This window comes from Centrocercus urophasianus, unplaced genomic scaffold (assembly GCF_019232065.1).
Source record: "Centrocercus urophasianus isolate 14NV4802_14NV808 unplaced genomic scaffold, USGS_Curo_1.0 seq_73, whole genome shotgun sequence".
NCBI classification, from domain to species: domain Eukaryota; kingdom Metazoa; phylum Chordata; class Aves; order Galliformes; family Phasianidae; genus Centrocercus; species Centrocercus urophasianus.
This window is the reverse complement of record NW_024885344.1, coordinates 59,383-83,991: the sequence shown is the minus strand read 5'-3', so window position 1 is coordinate 83,991 and position 24,609 is coordinate 59,383. Positions and strand designations below refer to the sequence as shown.

General features: G+C 42.4%; 1 protein-coding gene and 1 long non-coding RNA gene across 2 annotated transcripts; both read left to right on the top strand.

The window, feature by feature from the left end:
- The first annotated feature begins 136 nt into the window (after positions 1 to 136).
- XPNPEP3 (X-prolyl aminopeptidase 3) lies at positions 137 to 15,880 on the top strand. Its single transcript, XM_042837924.1, has 10 exons — positions 137 to 199; positions 1,159 to 1,275; positions 3,821 to 4,228; positions 5,490 to 5,692; positions 6,133 to 6,195; positions 8,798 to 8,911; positions 11,252 to 11,337; positions 11,946 to 12,129; positions 13,595 to 13,715; positions 14,553 to 15,880. Exons 1-10 carry the CDS (start codon positions 154 to 156, stop codon positions 14,717 to 14,719), a joined length of 1,509 nt encoding a protein of 502 aa, XP_042693858.1. The 5' UTR covers positions 137 to 153; the 3' UTR covers positions 14,720 to 15,880.
- A 3,241-nt stretch (positions 15,881 to 19,121) lies between these two features.
- On the top strand, positions 19,122 to 24,091 carry LOC122170735. The gene is made up of 3 exons (XR_006171833.1): positions 19,122 to 19,711; positions 20,436 to 22,474; positions 23,120 to 24,091. It is a non-coding gene; the product is annotated as an uncharacterized LOC122170735 (long non-coding RNA).
- The last annotated feature ends 518 nt before the right edge of the window (positions 24,092 to 24,609 follow it).

Sequence of the window (24,609 nt, the reverse complement as noted above, 5' to 3'; positions counted from 1 at the left end):
CCCGCCTTTTTCGCCGGCTCAACCTTAGGGCTGCCGGCTGCGCCCCTCAGGCCCCGCGCAGGCGGCCTCGGCGGGCGCCTAAGATGGTGGCGTGGCGCTCTCTGATGCGGTCACGGCGCGGCGCCGCACTGGGGGAAGGCCCCCCCCCCGGCCATGTCGCGCCTGCTGGCGGCGGTGAGGGGCTGGCGCGGCGTCGCAGGTCAGAGAATCCTCCGCAGTGATTCGGTGCCTCTGGGCCCTGCCAATTCTGGCGCTGCCGCGCTGTCGGGCGTTATTGCTGGGCGCTGCGGTGGGTGGGAGGGGTGTGGGGTCACAGGCGCGGTTGGAGCCGAAGCTACCGCTGTTCGGGAAATAAAACGACGATTTGGAAAGCTTCCTAATGCCTTTATAGTATTGCTTTATTTAACGCCTGTTGTGTTGTCCTGTGGCGAGATACTTGGTAGTTCTCTCTGTAGGTAAAGATGCTGGAAAAACTCCATTTTTTGCGGTTCGGTCTGTAACTATACTTCCTGGCCTGGATCTCTGGGCTGTTATTCCAGTCAGTCATTGCACAGCGAGTGCTTCAAGCTGTGATTATCGGGCATGCTGTGTAAGTAACCCCAGTCAGTGGTGTCACGCTGCTCCCCCAGCAGCTCTCAGCTGAGTCGTGTTGATGTGTGAGGCAGCTTCAGACCTGCTTATGCTCATGAAGAGTTGGTTTTGTCTGTGCTCAGAACCTGGTACTGTGGTACAGCAGCACAAACTAGTGTGGCAGGCAAAATAAAAGGCAAACAATTCTCTGAGCATCAGCCATTAGGCTCATTGCCATCTCCATCAGCTGTGACAAATCCGAAGTTGGTGAAGTTGTTACAACTGTGTTTAATTTTAGCTTTTGTCTTACTGTGCGCTCCCACAGCTCCCAAGTGCAATACACAAATGTAATTCCTTTTAAAAATCGCCTACTTGGCTCTATGTGGGTTTGGAAATGGGATATGCAGCCATACTTCTGAGAAACTGCTTTCAGTCTGACTACGTAACATATTGGAAAGTGTAATAGGGATATTTTTGGGATACGAGGTAAGTAAATGCTACTAGGAGTAAGGTCAGTTGATTGTAATTCTAAAGTTTTCTGATTGGAAAGTACTTTTCCTTTGACATGGTCCATTTCTTTTCCTGTAGTTTGCAAGTCATGTGTTCTCCGGAGATTCTCCATCCAGCCAGCCCAGCAGAAGAAGATTCCAAACCGATATTTGGGCCAGCCCAGCCCCTTTACACACCCACACCTACTTAAACCAGGTTAGGTTCATGCTCAGCATGATTCAGTCACTGGTATTCTTTCTTTTCTCTGCTTTTCTGTGGTGCTTAGGACAGAATATTGTTCTGTTGCATTGTATGTGTGTCTGTTGATTTCATTTGTTTATGATTAGCTTAAATTAACATGTAGGTCAAGCCTAAAGTACTATGAAAGAAATGCCTCCTATTTATTTCTCTAGAAACTGCAACAGATACAAAGGGCACAATGACGCTATTTGATAGAGCAAATTCTCTCAATTAAACACTATTTCTCAACATAGTCACTACCATTAGTGGTGCAATTTCACCAGCAATGAACAAGAGCCCGCATGCTGCGCTTGTAAAAATCCACATGGCCTGTCTTGCATGTCACTGTCACCATTGCTGAAATGCAGCACCCACCACCCACCTCCACCTCACTGTGCTCACATCAACACTTTGTTCAATGTTCAACAAGCATCAGTGAATGTCAGCGTGTGCCATTTTTTCACATGGAGGAATTCAATAACACACCTTTGCTTCATGCGCTCTTCCATAGCAGACACCATTTTGTCAGAATGTCCCTTTGCTGTCCACTGTAGCACAGCAACAAAATGTAACAGAATATTGGTGAGAAGGTTCAACATCTACTGCTGTACCACCACCATTCACCTCTGGCGTCATGGAGCAACGCAATAAAATAGGAGGAATTACTTTCATGGAACACAGATCTTAGGAGCTGGAAGGGACCTCTGGAGATATCAAATCCAACTCTCCTGCTAAAGTGGGTTCCCTAGAATAAGTTGCACAGGAAAGAGTACAAGAGGGTTTTGAATATCTCCAGAGGAGACTCCACAGTCTGGGCACTCTGTTCTAGTGTTCTGTCACCCTCATTGTAAAGAATTTCTTCCTCATGTTTGAATGGAACTTCAGTGTTCTAATTTGTGCCCACTGCCCCTCGTTCTATTCACACCACTGGAAAGAGCCTGGCCCCATCCATTTGACTCCCACCCATTGATAAGATCCCCTCTCAGTCTTCTCAAGGCCGAACAGTCCCAGGACTCTCAGCCTTTCTACAGAAATAAGATGACGTTGCTGTGCTGCAGTTATTAATTTTAAAAGAAAATGCCTAAAGCAAAGAGACTCCAGGCCTCACGGTTGGAAGGCAACTGAGGTTCCCAGGTTCCACTCTATTGCAGTTTACTGGACTGTTTGCAATTTGCAGTAGTTAGCTGACAGGAACGCAGTGGAGCATAGGAAATATGCAGTATAATATTGCAGAAATGTGGGATCAGATTGCACTGGAACAGTTTCTGTATTCTGTGTCATTCTACATCTATGGATAAAACAAAGTAAGAAAATTTCTATCCCAAGTACCGAGCTGTAAAGTCTAATGGAAAGCAAATGGAAAGTGTCGCTTTTGCTTTTTTTTTTCTTTGGTCAGAGACAAACATGCTGCAGAGAGCCTCCCCCTTTTGTCCTACTCATGCAAGAATCCATTTACAGTAAAAGTCAAATTTTGATTTTCTTTCCTATAATTGCCAGTACCTTAAGGAGTGTATGAAATTATAATTTAGCAGTATGAAAATGCAATCTATGTTAAATCCTATGTTAAAATAGGATATTAGCCAAAGCACTGACAAGTTTCATGTCTTAGTCTATAGCACAGTTAAGAAATCTCAGTTCTTAAAAATATATACTTAGACAGCTGTTGGTGGTTCTTTTGACTTCAGTCCGCTTTTGGTGATCTCTTGGTTGCTTCGCATCTTGTCCTTTGTGACTGTTACACTGTGAAACAGACTTTCATCAAAGGAAACATTTGTTTAGAGACATCTGGAATATAATATTTAGCTTCAGAAAAATCCAGGTCTTTAATCATTGAGAGCAGCTACATCTTCCTCAGAAAAGATTCCTTCTCTTAATCAGAGTGATGCCAGCCTGTGGGTCGTGGTTTCCTTCTGCTTGGAAGTCTGTAGGGAGAACCTCTGTGTTTCTGACTCCTCTCCCTGTATCTAACTCTCAGTCTGCCCCTTAGGCTTTAGGACTAGTTACTTTATGAGTTGACTTAGTGTGTATTTGAACATATTCCAGCTTTGTCTGAGGAAATCAGTGCTCAGGGTAAGAAGGTAATCTTTGGTTCAATGTCCAAATGCTATAAAAATCCCATCTGTTTTCAACAAAGTTCAGTTTGTCTTGCCTTCTTTTTTCCTTATCTTTCTGAAAATTACTCCTACCAAACTGCTCTTCATGGAATGCTTTGGCTGATTGTCTGGATCTGCCAGGTTCTGTGATTTCTGCCTTTGCACAGAAATGTATATCAAGAAAATCTTAAGCGTTTAAAACAAATTCCTCCCTTTTGCACAGTGGAGGAGCAGAGTAAGCAAGGATGTGCTGCATGGGTGAGTGCTGAGAAGATGTAGGAGAGAGCAATGGAAAGGCTAGCAGGGACTGCAGTGAAGCCATGCATACAAAAGGCCTCAGGAAGCAAGCAGAAATCAGGCATGTGATTAGTAAAATATCACGAGGAACTTGAATTTTTGTTCTGATTTGTATTTTTTTTTGGTTATAGGGGAGGTAACCCCAGGCTTGTCACAGGTGGAATATTCTCTTCGCCGGCACAAACTGATGACACTGATCCAGAAGGAAGCCCAAGGTTGGGAAGGATTGGACCACACAGTGATTCTGCTGTCCAACCCCACGTACTACATGAGCAATGACATCCCCTACGTTTTCCACCAGGACACGAACTTCCTGTATCTCTGTGGGTTCCAGGAACCTGACAGCATCCTGGTGCTGCAGAGCCTTCCTGGCAAAGCGCTGCCCTCTCACAAGGCCATGCTTTTTGTGCCCCGGAGAGATCCGAGCCGAGAGCTGTGGGATGGGCCCAGGTCGGGCACAGATGGGGCCATCGCTCTGACAGGAGTAGATGAAGCTTACACTATTGAGGAGTTCGGGCACTTGGTGGCCAAGCTGAAAGGTAACAAAAATGAAGGGGGGATGAGATGAGGCGTGGGTTGTAGGGTTTGAAAAGTACATCTGAATAGTTCTGGGAAGAAACTGTGCTAAGTAGGTGTAGGCTCCTCCCTTAAATACCTAATCTGTGAGCCTGTATTGGTGATGGAAGCAAGGAGGTCTCATGTAAGTGCTTTAAGATACTCTCGTTAGAAGTAATATATCCCTCTTGGGTGACTGTAAAAAAGATGCAGGATCTTAAATTAGGCATCTAAAGCTAGCCAGCGTGAACTCCCACCTGCTGTCCCACATGACCTCAGTTACTGATCTGAGTGACTTGTAAACTGAGAGGTGGTCTGTACAAGTAAGAGGCAGTTCTGCTGCTCCTGCCTATTATTCCGCGTTTGGCCTATTCACAGAAAATTTTACTTAGACTGACATCTTTGATTGATAAATAAATTTTCACATAGGTAAATATCCTTGCCATCAGGAAGTTCATCTCCTGTAAATGGCTGAAATAAGCAGTTGCTCACCAAAGATATATTGAAACGTGGTCAGTAATGACCCTGATTCCGTGCAGTGGATAACTGAGAGGATAAATGAGAGAAGGATGCAAAACATGTCCCACTGCAGTGCAGTGACTTGGTTGCCTACACCACCACAATTTTGATACGCGAGCTACATTTATCTGTGCAAGATCAGTGATATCAGAAAACCCAATATTTGCATACAAATGGGGATTTGTCAAATCTACATGTTATGCATTGCTAATTTTCTGGATTTTAAAGGGATCTCTGGTGTTTGGGAACTGCTGAGTCACGGCCTGAACCTCTGATTGATCACCTGAGGCAAGCAATGAGTCAGCCATTGGAGCACAGGTGAAGGCAATTCACCTGTGCTGCCGGAAGGGGGTGGAGCTAGACTCCACCTCTCCTAGACCCATTTAAGAGCTGGCTACCAGTAGGGAAGGATCTCTTCTGGAGATCCCTTCTTTGGAGTTCTGTAGTAAGCCTAGGGTGTGGGTAAGCTTTCTATCTGTACTCTTTTTGTTATTGTAACTCGCTCTGCCAAACTTTCTTGTTTGTGTCATAATTATAACATATTTGTATTCATTGACTAGGCATCTGGTTTTATCTGACGGTAGACATATGATCTGTAAATACATATTCAGAGAAAATTACCAAGGCAGCTACAGGTGTAGCTTAGGGGGGGGTGATTTTTGTACGTATGAGGAGAGAATTTCTGAATTTATTTTCATCTGCATCAATATTTGTTTTGTATTCCAGGTGAGTCAAACAAAGTGTGGTATGATGTGACTAAACCAGTGCATAAAGAACTGCACGCTGACTATATGCAGCCCCTGGCTGAAATAAAAGCTAGGAGCAAAAATCACATCCAAGGCATCCGGCATCTCGTGCAAAACCTTCGGCTGATCAAATCTCCTGCAGAGATTGAGAGGATGAAAGTAGCTGGACGAGTGACATCAGAGGTACGCAGCTGTGTACTCTCAGAAAGAACCACTGTATTCCTTTACACAAGAGAGCAGAGAGGGTGTTACAGCATGAGTTAGGTTGGAAGGATAAGATCTGATCTTAGTTACTGAACTGCTGTTTCTCAGCTATTGGCTCAGCACCCTCTGCACAAGGAGACCCAAGAAGACAGCTCAATTAATGTCTCTTCTCTCGATTAACGTAACTTCATCCAGAATGAGCCAGCAGGTGTTAGACTCTGTTTTAAAGTTGTGTTTATTCAGGAACAGTGGTGCCCCTTGTACCTTCTCCTCAACTTCTCCTCTCCTTCCCCGTGCTATTTTCTTCTCCATTTATTCCATTATTTTCAAGGAAACAGCTGATTTTTAGGTATTCCCCAAAAGACAGCAGGTCCTTTACTAACTGAATGGTCCTTTTATTTGTTTGTTTATTTTTATAGGCTTTCATAGAGACAATGTTTGCCAGAAAATCTCCAGTGGATGAAGCCTTTCTGTATGCAAAGGTGAGTGTGTCATTGTTGGGGGTGGGATGGAAGGGCTAAATGTTTCTTACTCTTCCAGGAAACTAGGAATGTCAAATCTCCCTATAATAAAAAAGAAATACATATTTCTCTTTCACCCAACTCTCATGGTGCCTTGGGCATACCCCAAACTCCCCTCAGTCAAGAACTGTAGCCTTGTTTGAGCAACTCTTTTGATTTAAGATAAGTTGCACTGTTACAGCAGATTGTTTTGGACTGTGCTTGGAGATGTCAACAGAATCCGAATTTGGAGCTTGTAATAGCAAAAATGTTTTCCCTTCCCTACAGATATATATCTTGTACCTGGTAGCCATACTAGAACTGTTCTCTCACATATGGATGGGCTCCAAAGTTCAGTGCTCTTATGCTGAGGACAAAATATTCTTCCTGGAGGTCTTTTGTTTGTTGTCTTTATTTCCAAAAGTCAATAAAGATGGAGTCAAAGCTCCACAAATGATTATTATGAATTTAAAGGCATTTAAAAAAAAAAAAAGTGGGGGATGGGTAAAGTGACCTGGAAAGTAAGCTTCTTCTCTAATCCTTCTTTGAAGATGCTGCTCTGATTCTTCAGAGCACCTTCAGTGTTGGGGCAAGACACAAAAGTAATCCCATCAGTGATGGGGGGAAGCTACTACATGAAGATTTGTTTAAAGGAGTGCAGTTTGTGTGAGGGAAGTTTCTGTGTGGGAGAAAAAGCAAAGGAAAGCCATGAGTGAGGAGGCCTAAAGAGAATAAGAAATAAAGGGTGAGACAAAATATAACAGCTAATCCCAGAAAAGTTGTAAAAGAGAGGGTTGGCTACATCTGTGTTTGAGTAAGTGTGTCTCGTGGACAAGAGTTCAAAGTGTGCCCTATGTCTCCAGAGCTATCAGTATGCATAGATCCCAGCCCAGTAAATGAAAAATCCTGGGTTTGAACGTAAGCTTTCAGTTGAGGAATTTTTTTTTTTTACCTTTTCCATCCACAATAAGTGAGAATTCGGACATTTGGATCTTCCTCGCTGAATGTGCAGAGAGATTATATCTGCAGTAAATATAATTCTCTGTTCATGATAGATCGTGCAGCAGATATGGTAATTGAGAAAGGAAATAAGTTACTGTTATGTTTTAGTTATCTGCTTTTTGCTTAACACAGGGCTGTGAGTTTCAAGAAATTACTTTCTTTAAGGTGTGTGATTTTGTTACCTGTGTAAATCAAATGCAGTTTGTTTTCTACTATCCTTTTTACAAACTATCACCAAGGCAATGAGGGAGGGGGGGGGAAAAAAAACAAACGCCTGGAGTTTTGTGGAAAAACAGGAAAAAAGCAAATTTTCATTTACTGAAGGAGCTCTTCCTAGCTGGGAGGCTGTTTGGGATGACTGGGAGACCACTTCAGTGAAATCTCTCACTTTTGTATGCAGAAGAATTTCACCTTTCACATCTGAAGACGGGTGTATCTAATTCATGTGTAACTTGTTAGCAGTGTAGTGTCTGCTTTTGAGGAACTTCTGCAGCTTTTGCAACAAAGTGCAAGGAATTCTTTAGCAGTGTTCTCCCCACCTTTACTGAAGGTCTAAATTTATCTGCTACTGATGTCCTTTTCTACCATACCTACAAAACCAGCTAACCAAAACTGGAGACACAGTTCTCATTGTATTCTGTAAAACAATTCTATTGTACAAAATGGAAGTACGTGTAAGAGCGTTTTGTAAAGCCTGCTTCTCTTGACTCTAGCCTTTTATTACATCAGCTTGCCACAGTTGTCTTGAAGCAGTGTAGACACCTGCCTGCACATTTGGCAAGGAATTTTGTAAGGAAATGCAGTGAGATGCATGTTTGAGTTACGTCAGCAGGATTTGACCCTCCATTCTGACACAGATGAGCCTGTGCTGAGTTGGCACTGAGACGCACGTCCAACTTGTAAAGAAAATCATTTTAACTTTAGTGTATTTTACAGCTCAGTTTCCCACTCCACATCAGGATCATAAAACCTTCTTCATTACATGTAGGAATTCTGGAGTATTCTGTCCTATGGGGTTTTGCTAATTACAGAAAAGACAAGCTAGTAGTATGCTGAGGATATAGAGGGGCTTTATAGACAAGTTTATTCATTTCATCTGCTTATCTCTGAAGAAAGGTAAAGCTCTTGAATTAAAATCTATTTTTTGCATGCTTTATAACCTTTTTATTCATTACTGCTCTAAATGCACTAAACATCAAAACACAGCTGTTGTCTTCATGGATAATTTGCAAACCTGTACAGCAGCTAACAGTGAAACTTTACATAGGATCAAATTCTCACCTGGATTTATGATAACATAATGAATTTCTGAGACAGTATGCCTGTACCAGGGAGAGCTTCCATGAGATTGTGTGTAGGTTTAAAATGCTCTCTTGAAGAATGGATAGTTCTGTGGTATTTCCTCCAATGCTCTGGGAAACTTTCTAGGCTGCTTCCACGTGATGAAGTCACTTCACAGTTTCACTTTGCGTTGTACAAATTAAAAAAAAAGACTTGCAGGACATGAATCATGATGGCTCCAGGACAGTTAATCATCAGGATCAGCACTAACAACCTCCTTCTCTTTGAATTGGTCTTCCAGTTTGAATTTGAGTGCCGAGCTCGTGGTGCTGACATCTTGGCCTACCCCCCTGTTGTTGCTGGTGGCAATAGATCAAACACTTTGCACTATGTGAAGAACAATCAGCTCATTAAGGTAAACCATACAGTTACTTGAAATGTGTTTATGTGACACACTGTCCCCATATGCATCCCCTTGCTGATCTGTTTTGGCTGAACAGATCAAAACATTTCAATGTTTTCAAGTTAGCGGGGGAAAGGGATTCTTTCCTGGTAAGCTTTACTGCCAGTGATAGATTAACTTCATTCCTGCTGGTCTCTTTCTCTCCTCTGCGTATTTGCTGCTGTATTTTCTGTAAGGTGGAGGGACTTGGAAACAAGCTTGTAAATATTTAATTTAGCAAGGGTGCCAGCTGCACACCATGTTGCAGTGGTGCAGTACTGGGTGAATTGCTGCCCTCACAGATGAGAGGACAGCTGTAGCAGACATAGTAAAAGCACTCTGGAATCCTTCTGTTGTCACTTGCGTTTCTTGACCTTGCCTTGCAAGCAAAGGTGCAGCAGTGCATTCCTTCTCTGGCTAGGCTGAAATGCATTTTGGACACCATGTAGGCCAATAAAGCAGGGAAGGGGAACAAGAAAGGTCTAGCATTAAACACTGAGGGACAAATTAAATAGTTGTAGGTAAATTAATGTATTAATGAATATATTTTGATTATTCATAGCATTGATTTGAACCCTCTCCAGCTTTCCTGATAAAACACCTTTAGATTCAGGTAAGTATTCTGAGAATCAGAATGCTTACCCCATTGCTCTATTCAGTATTTTCAGTGGAGCATATTTGTTTCACGTTAATGCAGGATGAAACTTTTCTTGCCAGCACTGTTTTTTTTCTTGAAGCTGGCGTGCAAGCAGACCTTGAAATGATCTGAAGAGACACATGTACAAAAGATATGACAGACTGTTTTTGGCAGAAATAAACCTCTTTTGTTGCTCTGTCATCCAAGGTCAGGCATGCACGTGTAACTTCAGTTGCTTCTGTTAAAGTTGATCTGTTAAGCAACTGTCACTTGTGTTTTTTCTAAACTAGCAAGTAGGAGGTTAAAGTCATAAACTTGATTTTTCTTTTATGAGCTGCCTCTTAAATGTCTTGTTGCCAAATAGGCTGACAAGGTATCTAAGTTAGAAGGTATCCAAAGGCTGCGTATGGCCAGATGTGGACTTCAGTCCATCACTTAGTGGACTCAGCTTTAAAGAAAGAGGACAAAATACTTGACATAACGAGGCAGCGAACAGTCAGACCACAGGCTGAATTTCCTTAGCTGTTAGAATCTTACTTAGGACAGGTACTGTAATTTCATATTTTACTTAAATAATTGAACCAGCTGTTTAGAAAAAGTTTTAAATAGGGTTTAAATGGAAAGCAGTAGTGAGACCATCTCGCTTCTAGTTTATGTACAGTGTGTGTGAAACACATTGACAGTAGCTAGCAATGGAAGCAGTGTTAGCATTATTCTTTTTTCCATTAATATGCTGGAATTATTCTTTGTCATGCCACATCAAGGCTGCTGGCACTGACCTGTAGAATAAATTTCTATAAAAGTCTATACAAAGTAATCATAGAAGGAAGGTAAATCCACAGATAATTAAATCCAAAGTTTTCACAGATCTGATCGCTCTTAGTTGTTTCTCATGCCTTTAAGGAGGAAAAGTAAGGCAGTGGGTTTGTTCTTGGACCTTGGTCTTTTTGGCATTGCTTTTCTTGGAAGATGTGCAGTCAGCAATTTGATTGACTTGGGACAGTTTTGCTGAATGGATTTGGAGACTTCTATCTCCAGAAGTCTGTTTTTTATCACCAGATATGTTCAGAAGTATATCTTAGAGCAGGCAAGAAAGCCCCAAAAGAGAAGAAGAAAGATGGTACAAATTAGTAAACAGCAATTTTACAGAAGCAATATACTATCAGAGAAGTATTTTGCTGGTTCTTGTGACAAGGCTAATATTTTTACTCGTTAATGATTTTGTGGGGAGCTCAGAAACCTTTTTTTTTTTTTTTTTTTTTTTTTTTTTCTCCTTCCAGAACCTTTCTGTCTCAGTCACAAGCAGAGAACTGGTGGTGAAAGGAGTCAGCTGTATAATTTGCTGGAATAGGAGTTCCAGTGTCAATGGGGCTGATATCTCGGAGCACAGAATAGTTCAAGGAAAATGTCTTTTTTACTCCAAAGTGTTTGACATCAGTGTATTAGGGCTCAGACTATAGATAAGCCTAATAGAGAGAGAGTCTTGCAGAGAAGCAATCCAACTGCAGTAGCCTATTTATAAATAATAGCAGCTGGCGTGTTGTTCTGCAAAAGGAGTTCACAGCTCTGCAGCTGCTTTGCAAAAATCACTGCATTGTCTCCTTTCCTCCTCTCTGAGGCATCAGTTCACTCAGTACCCACTGATCCACACAGGCATTTTTTCCTGTTATTCTCAGGATGGTGAAATGGTCTTGCTAGATGGTGGGTGTGAGTTCTCCTGCTACGTAAGCGACATCACACGAACCTGGCCCGTCAATGGAAGGTATGTCATGACAGGGCTGTTTTGAAGGAGTGTGAGAAGCTCTTAAATAATGCACAGTCTGAAGTGTATGTGTGTAATCTGTGACAGTCGCTCAAATATGTCCCATTCTGTAGTTCTTTGGGGTAATGAAATTATGTAAACAAATCTTTCAATGTGAGAGGCTGTATTTCCCTCTGCTTCATTACTTACTGCTGTTTTCAGGTATTCTGGTATTTTTAAGGAGAAGAGATGGCTTTTGTGCATTCAGCTGTTCCTTACGCAGAGTAATAGGACAGGAGTTTAGCTGAGCAGTGCACAGCTGGTGCAGTGTCCCTGTGGTTGTGTGTTTGATTCTTGCATGTTGGGCTCAAGTGTGTCCTGTCTCCAGCAGTAGTGTTGCCTTGGCTTGCTTTGGGATAAGGAAGTCAAATAGAATCCCTGCCTCTACCCAGTGTGTTGAAGGCATGTTTCAGCGATACCTTGCCTGGCATTTCCCATAAGGAGACAGTTGCTTTCCTTTCTGACTTCCCTTGCTTCAGCACTAAACTGAATTTGTCTCTAAAACAGCTTCTGGGTGGAGGACTTCATTGGGAGAAATGTGCTTTGTTCCTTTTCTCAATGATTTGCAGGTTCACCAAACCTCAAGCAGAACTGTACCAGGCTGTCTTGGACATCCAGAAGTCCTGCCTGAGCCTCTGCTCCCCAGGTGTGAGTCTAGAAAATATCTACAGCCTCATGCTGAGCCTTATTGGACAGAAGCTGAAAGACTTGGGGATCCTCAAGGGCAGCATCACTGACAGCCACTTCTTTAAGGTACACGATTATTTTAATCCAGCTTCTCCCCACTGTGATTGTTGCATCTGTGGTTTATGTTAGTGGCTTTAGTTTAGATCAGAACTACGCTTTTGAAGCAAATCTTCTAATTATCCCTGCTTAATGTGCTTTAGTTTGTGTTGTGGGCTGGTCTCAGTGCTGGACTGGATTTCTTTCAGGTGAGGCTAAACTTGAAGATCTGTTTCAACCCCTAAAGGGCATTCAGCCCACAGTTTGGTCTGAAATAACATCCAGCCCTTACACATGCACAGTGAGGATGCTGTCCCTCTGGCACTTGCTTTTTCCCTCTGCAAATCCATTCCCACTGGTCTGCACTGCTTATTAATGTCGATGTAGCTTTAAAGTACAAATAATCCAAACAAACCTAGGGAAACATTGGCACTGACACAGAAGGCTGCGTGCATGGTCGACTGCAGGCAATTAGTTAGAGTTCTGAGATTTGTTTAAAATAACATTAATCTGCAGTGCCACCAAAAAGCACAGTCCAATTTCTCTGTTTCCACCTGCTGCCTCTTCCATGCCTCTCTGGGTGTCACTGCTGGGATTCACAGAATTATCTGGAGAACACAGTGGGGAACTGGGCTGCCTTGGAGCTAAACCTGCAGGTAAAATAGGATTGTTTTGCCATTAGAAAAGTTTTCTGGTCCCACTCACAGCAAATCTGCACGATTGCTGATGCCAGTACCAGAAAGATGGCAGGGACCAGGTGGCAGAACTATCCCTTGGGCAGCAGTACAGACTTCTGCCAGATTTAATTGTCCTACAAGTGTCAGTACGGTAACAGCACAAGTTTTCCCCTCCGAATGGAGGCGATCATGCCAATTTCTCTCGGCAGGTGGCAGCACAGCCAGATGAGAGTAAGGACTGCAGCTCAGTCCCCAGTGAATATGAGGAGCTGGGGGACAGAGGAGGAATTAGCTCTTTGATTCCTGCTCCTCTCTAGAGGGAGGGGATTAGGATGGTGCGAGGGGAGGTGGTAACAGTGCGCAGTAGAGATGGGTTAAAATCCTGCTGTAGCTGCTGAATGAAATTGGCGTTGCTCCTTTTCTTTAATGCATAGGTGAGTGCTTCACCATAGCACCTAGCAGCTGTGCTGGCTGCTACCACTTGTCGGGGTCTGCTGATAGGAGCAACACAGGGTGTGGATAGTTAAGGGATGGGAAGGATTGGAGCAGCAAAGATCAGTGAGATAAAAACTGAAGTTCTTGCCTGTCATGCAAGGTGTAGATGTGCTTAAGCTTGTGCTTGAGTAGAAAGGCATTCAGAATAGGCAGTTGGTTAGGTTTGGAGGGCCCTTCAGTTCTGGTAAATCGAGGGCCCAAAGACAAGCAGGTAACTAAGCACAGCACATAACTGCTATCTTTCTTCTTCCCATCTTCTGCATTTGAACAACAGACTGGCTGCATTTAATTACCTCCATAACGCTTGCTTTGTTCTCTGTCAGGCTGTTCGAAGGTACTGCCCACACCATGTGGGCCATTACTTGGGCATGGATGTTCACGATACCCCAGATGTATCCCGGTCTGTCCCACTCCGGCCAGGCATGGTGATAACCATTGAACCAGGTAAAAAGATACAGTGGTGGACAAAATCATGTAACACTGAGGATAACAGTACTACTCTGAATTGTTAGTTGTTTCCTCTGACCAAAGCATTCAGGTTCTTTCCTGTTGAACTTGAAAATATTGAAGTGTTAGAAAACCTTATCTTACACCCCTCCCAAAAATATCAGAATATTTGAAAATTGTGTTTCCATCTTAAATACAGCCAGCGTGTGGGCATGAATACTCAGAAAGTGTCTGTGCAGCAACAGACAGAGTAACTTAGAACTTAAGACTGCTGGTATTTGATCCTCAGCATTACAGATTATTGCAGTGCAGAGAAGCAGAGTAAATTCAGTTGTGCTGTGGTCTGTGTTGTTGTAACTAAACTACTACCAGTTGCTTATAGTGTAAGTTCCTCTTGAGCCTTGCAGCCTGCAATTAGAAGCATTCACAACTTATTTTTGCAAACAAGACATTTCACAGTGAGTATTTATTTCCTCTTGTCACTTATTTTGGAGCTGTCAGATGAAAACTGATATTTAATGCTTGGCTCTTCTCTCTATCTATTTGGGACACTGTTAAAATCATCACTGTGAACACAGAGTTGAGAGCAAAAGGTGCCAAAGGACCAGCTGTAATTGTGGAAGTTCTTATTAATGTGCTGGTGTCCATAGGCACTGCCCTTTCTTTGCTTACCAGCTGCTGTGATTGAGGGGAAAGAGAGCAGTTTTCCTTATTAAACTTCAAGGTCAAATTCTTCTGATACTGCTGAAAATCTTACCCTGTTCTTAAGGTGGGTGCATCGAGGGAAAGGTTTTTAGGGAGTGTGGCATGTTTTAATTCCCTCCCTTCTTTCAGGACTTTATATCCCTGAAGATGATGTGAGTGCCCCAGAGAGGTTTCGTGGCCTTGGTGTACGCATTGAGGATGATGTTGTGATAGCAGATGATTCACCTCTCATCTTGTCTGCTGACTGTCCCAAGGAGATCTACGATATCGAGCAGATCTGTGGCCGCAGCTCATGATGTCCTCCTCAGGAGATGCGTGCCTCCAGGGATGCAGATCCCTGTAACTGGCTGCACTTGTCAAATGGTGGAGAGAGAGTTGATGGCTGTTTCCAAATCTGAGGCTGGGAAGCGGAATGCAAGAAACTCTGGCACTGAGTGCTGAAAAGCAAAGCAACCTTTTCTGTGTGTATTTTTCTTCTGATTTGACTAGTGCTGATGTTGAGCTATTGCAGAACGTGGGGGTGGATTCATCCCTTTGTTGTGTGGGTCCATCTGTTCTGATGCCCTTGAGTAGATGGACTTTGTGAGTGCTGCCAGTAGCACAGCTTCAGCCTGGTTCCTCTACAGATGCAGTAGTACAACTGCTGAGACCTGGGTCCTGTTGTTTACCTTTTTGCAGTAATTACACAATAGTCAGAATTTAAAAGTGAAATTCTGAAAAATGCTGCTTTTGGAAAATAAAATCATTTCAAGCACTTTTGACTTTAGAACCCTGGGCGGAGAGGTTTTGGTAGTTGGGAAGATGAGTTTGGTTGGGAGGTAGCCTGAAGCTTGTGCAGAGTGCTTTTGTTATTTTAAGAAGAAGGATATCTTTGGTTTTGGTTCAGGCAGATGCAAAATAAGCCAACAGCGGAGGAAAACACCTCATCGAGTCTTTCAGCTTATTGAAATGTTTGAGTTCTGGAGGTTGTTCATTCTGGTCTTCCACATTCCATTCTTTTTATCACTGCTCTCCATTCCAGGCTCTTGTTTTGAGCCTGCCACTGCCCTGTGAAGCCAGTAACATGTTGGCTGTGCCGGGCTCCACTGGCAGGATGCTGGTTGTCATCTGGGTGTGAGTTGATCAGTTCTGGGACAGGCACAGCATCCTTCTGGTTTATGCTGCGTCAGCCACTTCAGCAGTGCGTTTATGAAGAAAGCAGCATGAAGAATGCAAGTTTTATACCACGTATTTGAAATAATTTGCCTTTTCAGAACACTGAGGGCATGAGCACTTCTGGGTTTTAGGTTTTGCCAAATGCCATCAGTAATGAATGCTTTGTGATAGTATTTTTGAGGCAGCTGCAAATGTGACTTGTGGCTAGGATGGCTGAGGAGTGAAGAGAAGACTTCCTGTCAGCAACAGCATATCACCCAAAGCATTGTAATGCCACAGTAAATACACCTATTTGAGGCAAACATGCTGTCTGTGTATTTCCTGAAGATATTTTGACAGTCAACTATTTAACATCTGAAAAATGTCTCTAATAATATATCTCCTGTTACTTATGTTGGCTTTTCCTTACTATCATCTTTATTTTCTTTTCTAATTGCAGCTTTAGGTATTTTCCTCTCCACTTTTTCTTTTAATTCTCTTCCTCTATTCTCTTGTCTTGATGCACCATAATATCACAATTTCCTAGCGCCCACTTTTCTTCTTAGTGTACATCACTGCCTCTTCCCATTTGTTCCCATTTAACTCCCCACAGCAGATGTAAGCAATGGTAGTCAGGGTTCCTGAGTTTGACTTCTGGCTCTGTTGCTGTGTAACCTACAGCAATTTCTTTTTAATCCCCCTTTTTTTTTTATTTTTCTTCCTCTCATTTGACTTTGTGAAGGCCAGGCAGTGTCATGCATATCCCATTGTTTTTAATGGAAGTAGGGTGCAGCTACCAAGGTGTTAATCTGGCACTTGAAAGGCAGCCAATACATACTGTAGTTTTGCTTTTTAAATGTGGTCAAAAATGAATGCTTTCACAAGGTTTAATGTAGCAAGCTTCACCTAGAAGGGAAAATCTACTAATCTCTGATGGAAGTTACTGTTAGGTACTTGTGCATCACAGTGTGAACTGTTAGAAGGGAGGCTTGTCAAGTGTGGATGCGAAGAACTGATCATTACTTTAGATGTCCTTCCAATCTAACCCATTTTTCTTCCATTTGCACCTGTTAGAGCCATACCAACTGGGAAAGGTCTTGGATTTTGGAGCTGTGTAAGTAGCTGAAAATCTGTGTCTGCTGATGACCACATCTGTACATGTGCTTAGTTGCAGTTATTGGTTGGATGTACTGTAAATAAGCCTTTGGAATACACATTTAAAAGTGATTTTAAAAACATGTTTTCTAGAAGGTCATTTATTGAGCCATCAAGTTGCATGGCTATCAAAATGACTTAAAAACTTCAGAAACCATTATTTTTCAGAGAGATTTAAATATTATCTGTAATCTATCTTGCACTTCAAATAACATTGTCAAATATAGGCAAACACTGATTTCTATCTCTCCTGCAACTTGCAAACACCAGTTGATCTTAGGAATGCTGCAGAGCGTTTGTCAGTGAAGAAGTGTTTGGATGGGGAGTACTGGATCTACTAGGACTGACTGCTGTGCTCTGCCGTGCAAAGTGCCTGATTCAGGCTGTGAGTTGCTCCATGTTCTACAAATCTTCCAGAGTTTCTAACCATTTCTCCAGCACAAACTGCTGCAAATATTTTGAATGTGTTACTTCATGAGAATGCATTCCATAGAATGTATCAAATTCGAGTGTTACCAGCTGAAATTGTTGAGAGCTTTCTCTCAGTTGTTGCAGAGGTAGATAATCACAGTGTCAGCTGGTATGTACATACGTGCCACTGCGCCCCTTGAATACAACCAAATCTGTGAACATTTTACACATTGCTCATCAGGAAACCAGCACAAAGAATCCTTTCTCTGACTGCACGTAACAATGACGTACGTCCCCAGACTCCAGTTGTATCCCAATTTACTGCCTTGAAGAGATTCCTCGCTCCAACCACTTGGGTGCAGGAGCAGCCCAGTGGCAGCACAAGTTGTCATCTGCCGGATGAGAGTGAATCCATTTCCAGATCCTCACTGCAGGATCCACTTCTTTCACTGGCTCGTACGAGCTTGGATATGCATAACCTTAAGGCACGTTTTCTTGGACTTCTTGATTCAGCAAAAACTCAGGAATAAGCAAGACATGTTAGGGAGGGATGATTATTATTATTATTATTATTATTATTTTTGGAACTAAACCACAAGTCTTAATCTCTGTGAATCAGAGAATGAGATGAAATTTTCAGTTCAGTGAGCCATCCCTAAGAAGAAGCTGCTTGGCTTTCAGAGAAAGCCTCAGAGACTCTTCTTGACTTTCCCATTTCATACCCTACCAGCAACCTGCTCTGCTTTGCGGAAACTGGTTGGTAGTAAAGTCCAACTGTTAAAGTACAGTCTGAGCAGAGGGTGTTAATTTGTAGATATGCTTCCGTCGCCAAAATGGAAATAAAGTTGGCATTTAGCATGATTTGCCACTCAATCTCTGTTACCTGTGGAAAAATACAATATGTCTTCTAAAACTGACGTTTCACAAAGCAACCTGATAGCGTAGAAAGCAGCACCCAGGACAGGATGGAGATGGAGGCTTCTGGGAATGTACAGTGCAACGTAGAGGATTCAGGAGGAGGGCAGAGTTTGGAACCTGGGGTGTGCAGGTAAGTGGTTATAAGAGCAAGGTGAGGACAGTCAGGTGTCAAATGGCTATTGGGTATCATGTCAGAGCAGCACGGTAGCTGTGACTGGTTACACAAGTCAGGAGACCCTGATTGATTCCTCTTGCTCAAGAGGGGGGGGGGAACAAAGCAGTCAGATCGTATTGATGAACGTGGTCTTAACAGTTAGTTTAATTATTTGGTCTAAAAATCAATAGAATTATCAGATGAGAAAGTTTTTTGCACTTTCAGGTTATTGATCATGTGTCACGCTTTAAAAATGTGAATTGGGGAAAGCAGGTTTTAAGGCAAAAATCATCACTGATGAGGGAGTGAGACTGAGGTTATATACTTCTGAGCTTCCAAATTGCTGCTATTGAAATTTAGTAATTACTCTTAGGAAAATTACTGTAAAGCTAAAAAGTGTTAGGGTTAAACTTAGAAAAAATCCATATGAGATAAATGACCAAAATGTTTTAATTATGATGAGTTCTTCATGTAACTGGATAACAGAAGTCTGCACTGCAATAAATTGACCTTCTTTGATTTCTTCTCAACTGGTTTGTCTAGGAACCTGCATAGGCATTTTTCATTAGCGTGCAGAGCTAAACTTCGTTTCAGTTTCTACTGTTTCTGAGATCATTGTGGCATCTCTGCTGTGTGGGCTCCTTTCACACGTGCTTAGCCTCTGCTTTGTTAAAAATTGCTGTTTGCACAGCACTGGCTCTGGGATCGCATCTGACTTATAAAATTGATTGTATTTCAGAGATAAAAACAATAAGTTGCATTTTAAATCGGAGCTTATAACAAATGGATAGTGAAGCAGGGTAAGTTCAACAGTGCTCTCCCTTCAGCTCCTTTTGCCTTCTCAGTTTGTCTTGCTGTCTATCTTACCTGGCCGCCAGCTCTGAGCTTTCCCTTGAGCAGGAAACAGAGCCAAGAAGCCCTGTGTTCCTGGGACAAGCTATGCCTCAGCCCACCTGCTTGCTTCTTCCAAAGCACCACCCACTATCTGGCTGACCACAGCCAGGCTCTACTGAAGATGGGCAGAAAGGAACAAGGAAAAATTTCCAAGGTCCTCCATGTGTCACCATCCCTTGCTGATTCATACCACATTATGCTTTTTTAATGACCATGATTGAATTATCCATTAACAATCACAAAGGAAAATTAATTCCTGCCTGGGTAAGTCTGATGACCAGAGCTCTGAGCAAAGAAAAAGTGAAACAAAAGTTGGTTGTAAACAAGGAAGAATGGTTTCTGTAGGGTTTAAAATGTGCCGTTCCTTGGATGCTGGGGAACCAAGCAGTGCTGTGTGGTTGATGTGTGGTCTTGGTTTGGGAGCTTCTTGGGAGTGCAGGTCTCCAGTGTGCTGTTATAGGCCAGAACAGACTGTGTCTGAAGCTCTGTGTTGGTTTTCTCCTCTAGGGACCACAAAGAACCCAAGTTGGTTTTCTTTAAGGAGCTTTTTCTTGTCATGATCCAAGCAGGAGTGTCGTGGCAGCAGAGAACTGAACTGCTCAGCCTGTAACTCATTGAGCAGGTACTAGAAGATGGGAATACAGCAAACTGGCTAACGTGCAGTTCTTTTCAGAAAAAAAATAGGCTCACTGAAGTACTTTTGGTTTTTGTTGCTTGTTTTTTTTTTTTTTTTTTTTTTTTTTAATCAGTACATTTGATGAATTTAAGCAATGATGTGTGCAAGAGTGTGAGACTTTCTATTCTGAGGCAGAGCAAAGCTTCTGAATGCATGATGGCATTGGCCACTGATCCAAGTTAAGCAGCCTGACTCTCCTACGGGGAAATATTAGCAGATGTCAGGTAGCTTCTTATGTTAATCCTTTACATGATAGAGGTATTGCTCTTAGTTTGGGGAAAGTAAACTGTGTTTTTCCAGTTTAATATGCACATAATAGTGCAAAGCTATGCAAGGCTGCAACCAATACCTCTGTAATTAACAATGTTGCATCTGAGTTGTGGACATGGAGCAGACAATGTAGTCAGTCAGGGAAAGTCCAGCCATTGCTAGTAGAGGAGCTGCTAGTAGGCGGGCTTTTAAGCTTTGTCAGTACAGCTCTCATTCCACGATAAAAACTGGTGCTTCTGATGCTGCCTTTGAACACCCCTCCTTAGCTCCTCATGACAGCCTGATCATTTCTATACAGCAGCCCAGGGGAGGTTCATCATTCACCTCAATATGCCTGTGCTGTTGTTCTACCATGTCATCAAGATCCAATTTTGATCTAACAACTGCTTAACGTTTTCAGGGCTGCCTCTTGGATAGACAAGGTTGGTGTGGCACCTGGGACTAGGACAGTCCCCATCACAGGGCCGAACTGTGGAGCTGGGTCTGGCTGACTCCTCACACACCACACACGTTCCCTCGGCCCAGCTCTCAAGCCTTCTCCTTCCCAGAGGAGCAGAGTGCCTATGGATGGCTCAGGAATCTCCAGTCCTCATACAGTAGCTGCCTCTATCACAGAGGCTTTGCATCTGTAGCTGTTCCCTTTGGGCTCATAGAGATACCCTCCTGCAACTCAAAGAGATGCATGTAGCCTCCAGTGCACGCCTTGCACTGTTGTCAGATTCTGTAAGGCCTTGCTGAGGTCCCTCTGATGCACTGCAGATATCTGGTTCATATATTGCTCTCCAATGTATGCTTTCCCCTGCTCTTTTTTTTTTTTTTTCCCCAGGAAATGAGCTTTTTAGCAGCTACACGGGTGTTACTGTGGTGACTGTAACCAGGCAAAAACGTACCATTCGTATTGAGATGGTTCTACAGTTGTGGACTTGGATACGATTAAGAGATTTCTAAAGGCGTGCAGTTCTTTTTTTTTTCTTTTCCCTTCCCTGCAAAACAGAAAGAGATTTCTAACAAATTTCTAGTTACAAAGTATGAAGTGGAAATGCATGATTCATCTTCAAAAGCATGCGTGTATTAGTTTATATATAAACACACACATATTATGCACACAAATGCCGTGCCTTTTAGCTAGCTAGAGATTTTAAAGAGCTTTTAACCAAGCATAACTGAGATTTTTTGGATGTTTGGGCTTTGCATTTCTTTATGCTTCATTTGGTTTTCTTGTTAAATTTGATTTTAACTTAAAACGTCCAAGGGTTATAGTTTCTGGGCCTCGAACAATTACATTATCTCTGCAGTATATTTTACTGTAAATCACTGCTGTGTAGCCTTAACATTGCCTCCATCTTCATTTTTCCTCCTGTTGTTTAACGTCGTTTCCCCGCTCTGTGAGGTTTTTGAGGAGACAGCATTCCATTCTGTGACTCTCACCTGGTGAGTGCCTTTCCAAAGGAAGGTAAGGATGTGCTGTCTGAAAGATGTCATTATTACTCTCAAAAAACAGAACAAAAATGTATCATTTTGTCTTATTTTCCCAGAGAAACAAAATAGGACAAGGGCAGCAATTAATGAAAAATAGGATTGTAGTGCAAACCCAAAATCTTAATATAATGATAATTGCATATTAATCCTAGCCATTAACCACGAGCTGCTATTTTCCTTCAGTGTGCAGCTCTCTCTGAAATCGTAGTGATGTTAGTAATGTACAAAACTGATATAACTCAAAACTGATAATCTGCTTCTCTAGGCTTGTTTAAGACAAAAAGACATAATCACCAAACACCACATCTCTCAGAGTACCCATTTCTGTTGACTTACAAGCTAACAGAACTGACATGAACGTCTTTTATAATACAGCCTGCGTTCAGCCAACAGTGACACAGAACTGAAGAGTAGGAGGCACCCTTTGATCAGATAGTTTGAATGCTTTCCTATTAAAACCATTGCTCTTTACCTGCTTTATTTATTGCCAAGCCTGGTAGCTCATGTGTGACAGCAGTGGATTCCTGGTAAGGCATTGGGCCTTCAGGGGGATGCTGGGGAGGAGAATGCTGAGGTGGGGAGTTGCTTCATTCAGCCCTTTGCTCAGCTGTAAAGACTCCTTTTCATTACAAACCCATACAACTTATTTTCACTTTCACTGCAGGTATTACAGAGAGGACAAGGAGCAGTTTAGTCTGTTTCATGAAGAGCTCTGCTCTGCTCTTAGTTCACTGTTGCCTTGACAGGGGAACTCTGACTGTGATTCTATGAAAATGTGTGAACTTTGTCTCCTCTGTCAGTTATATTTATCTGATGAGAATTAGCAAAAGCAAATCTAGAACGATGAAGTACCAGAGAGGAAAGGCAGAAAACAAGCAATGGAGAGACGTACATGTTGCATGATTCTTCCCTGGTAGGAAAGATCTTGCACACACACAGAAAAGAAAATTAAGTCTTCCAGTAAGTATCACAATCTCTCTAATTCTTTTTCCTAGTACTTGATGTAATCTTTATATGTTTAAAAATTAAATGCAAAGTTACAGGAAGCACTGCACAGTGGCTCCTCTGGACCTGAACCCATTCTTTATTGGGGCCTTTCCTTCTTTTGGCTGTCCTTTGTTTGCTCTGGTAAAACGAGCAATTTTGTGGGACATGAGCACAGTCCAGACCTCATGCAAGTCTCCCTGAATGACCTGGCGGTGCAGATCTCACATTGCTCACGTCAGTGCAGAGGGAAAAGCCCCAGTCTTGAAGTGTAAGCACAAGGGAAAGAACTGAGTTTTCCCATGTGCTGATGCTGTCATTGCATCATCCCAAGCTCAGGGTTTAGTGTCCCAGAAAAGATTTCTTGTCGTTGTCTGTGTTCTTTCACATTTGATCACTTTAACTTCCCCAAGAGCAAAAGTTCTCCTTGAAATCCTCGATATCCATGTATTGTTCTTGTTTCCTATTTGATATCAAGCAGGCATTAAACAAATTTCACGTACCTCCAACTTTTTTCCAGCCAGCTTGGTAAACTAGTATTGATCTGGCTAATACGTCTAACAGAGACCAAACAGGCTGTGCAAGGAAATATTTTCATTCCGTTACGTGATTTTTTTTCAGCACAATGGATTGGTTTCCTTTAGAAATCTTGCTCCAGGCTGAATACTGGCAGGTATGAATACCACTCAACATAATGAAAGGAGGGACGCCCTCTTATAGAGCTCGTTACTGGGATTTGCTCTGGAAAAAGTTTTGAGAGGGCATAAAGGAGGCTGACCCAGCAGCCACTCCCAGCACCAAGCACTGACCAAAAGATGCCTCCATGAATCTTAATTCCTCACCTAAAGGAGAAGGGTGAGAAATCCTGTATACCAGCCCTGCACAGCACCATGCGCTCTTCCACCCTTCCAGCTCACATAGGGTGACCTACAAACACACCTATCTTCCTCTTTTCAGTAATTAATTCAAGAGAAGTAACCCTCAAACTGAGCAGCGAACTGAGCACTACTACAAGTCCCTACTACTTGTTTTGATTTCATTATTCCCTCTGTCTTTTCAAGTCGGTCGCATTGTTATTTTGCTCTCGGGGAGCCTCGCTCCATTTTGAGTTTTGTTCTGCTCAGGCTTTTCCATTCAGACTGTCATAACCTGCTTGTGCCACAACACATGATTTCATTTTGTCTGGAGGCAGCTGGACTGACAATACTGTTTCGCCATTTCGGGCAGTTTTCAGAGATCTGCAGTGTCAGAACAATTTGTGTTATTTTTTTTATTACGTCTATTACTTCTTCAAAAGAAGAAGTAATATTATCTAACATGCAAATGGCAAATAGAAGCATTCTTGAAATTTATACTTGGTGCAGATTTTCATGTCCTCTTCCTTCAATCATTACTAAAATTAGAAGATTAAAAACCTTTATGGAGGATGAAGACCTGGCTGAGACTGAAGATAATTCCTACTTCTGGCTTTTTTCCTCGAGGAATGTATTTATTACAGAAAAAGAGTCAATTTTTAAGTAGGAAATGAACAGATTTAGAAATGTTATGCATATGAATTGCATTGTTTTGTTACTGTTTAAGACATTAAAAGTTTTGAAGTACCCTTTTCAGTGCTCACAAGTGTGTTCACTCCTAAGTAAATATATGAGATTAGACTGCTCTTGAAATAAACTGGCATGCTCCAGTCTCTGTCTTGAAGTACGACTCCTACTGCATGTCGTGCCCTCGGTTGATCTTCATAGAAATGCCAACTGAAGTATTGCTGAGCCTATGGAAATAGGAACAAGAGTTTCCAGTGCCATTCCATCAATGTTTTAGCTGTTAGGATAGGGCTTTTGTATCTGCGAATTGCAGTCGACATGGAAGTGACTGATGTTTTCTATCATACTCCAGTGAGCGTTTAAAATATTAATGATGCGTTCGGATTATGGAAAAAATCCCTCCCAAGTGATCTGGCCACTCCTTTACTCAAAGGTCGCTTCTCCATGTGGTTGCTTCTCTGTTAATTGCATACAGCAAGGCTACCAGCTACATGAGTTTGCGTACGGGGCCAAAAAGAAACTCACGTCTGTAGAATGAAAGTAGGATCTGCTATGGAAATCTCTATGGAT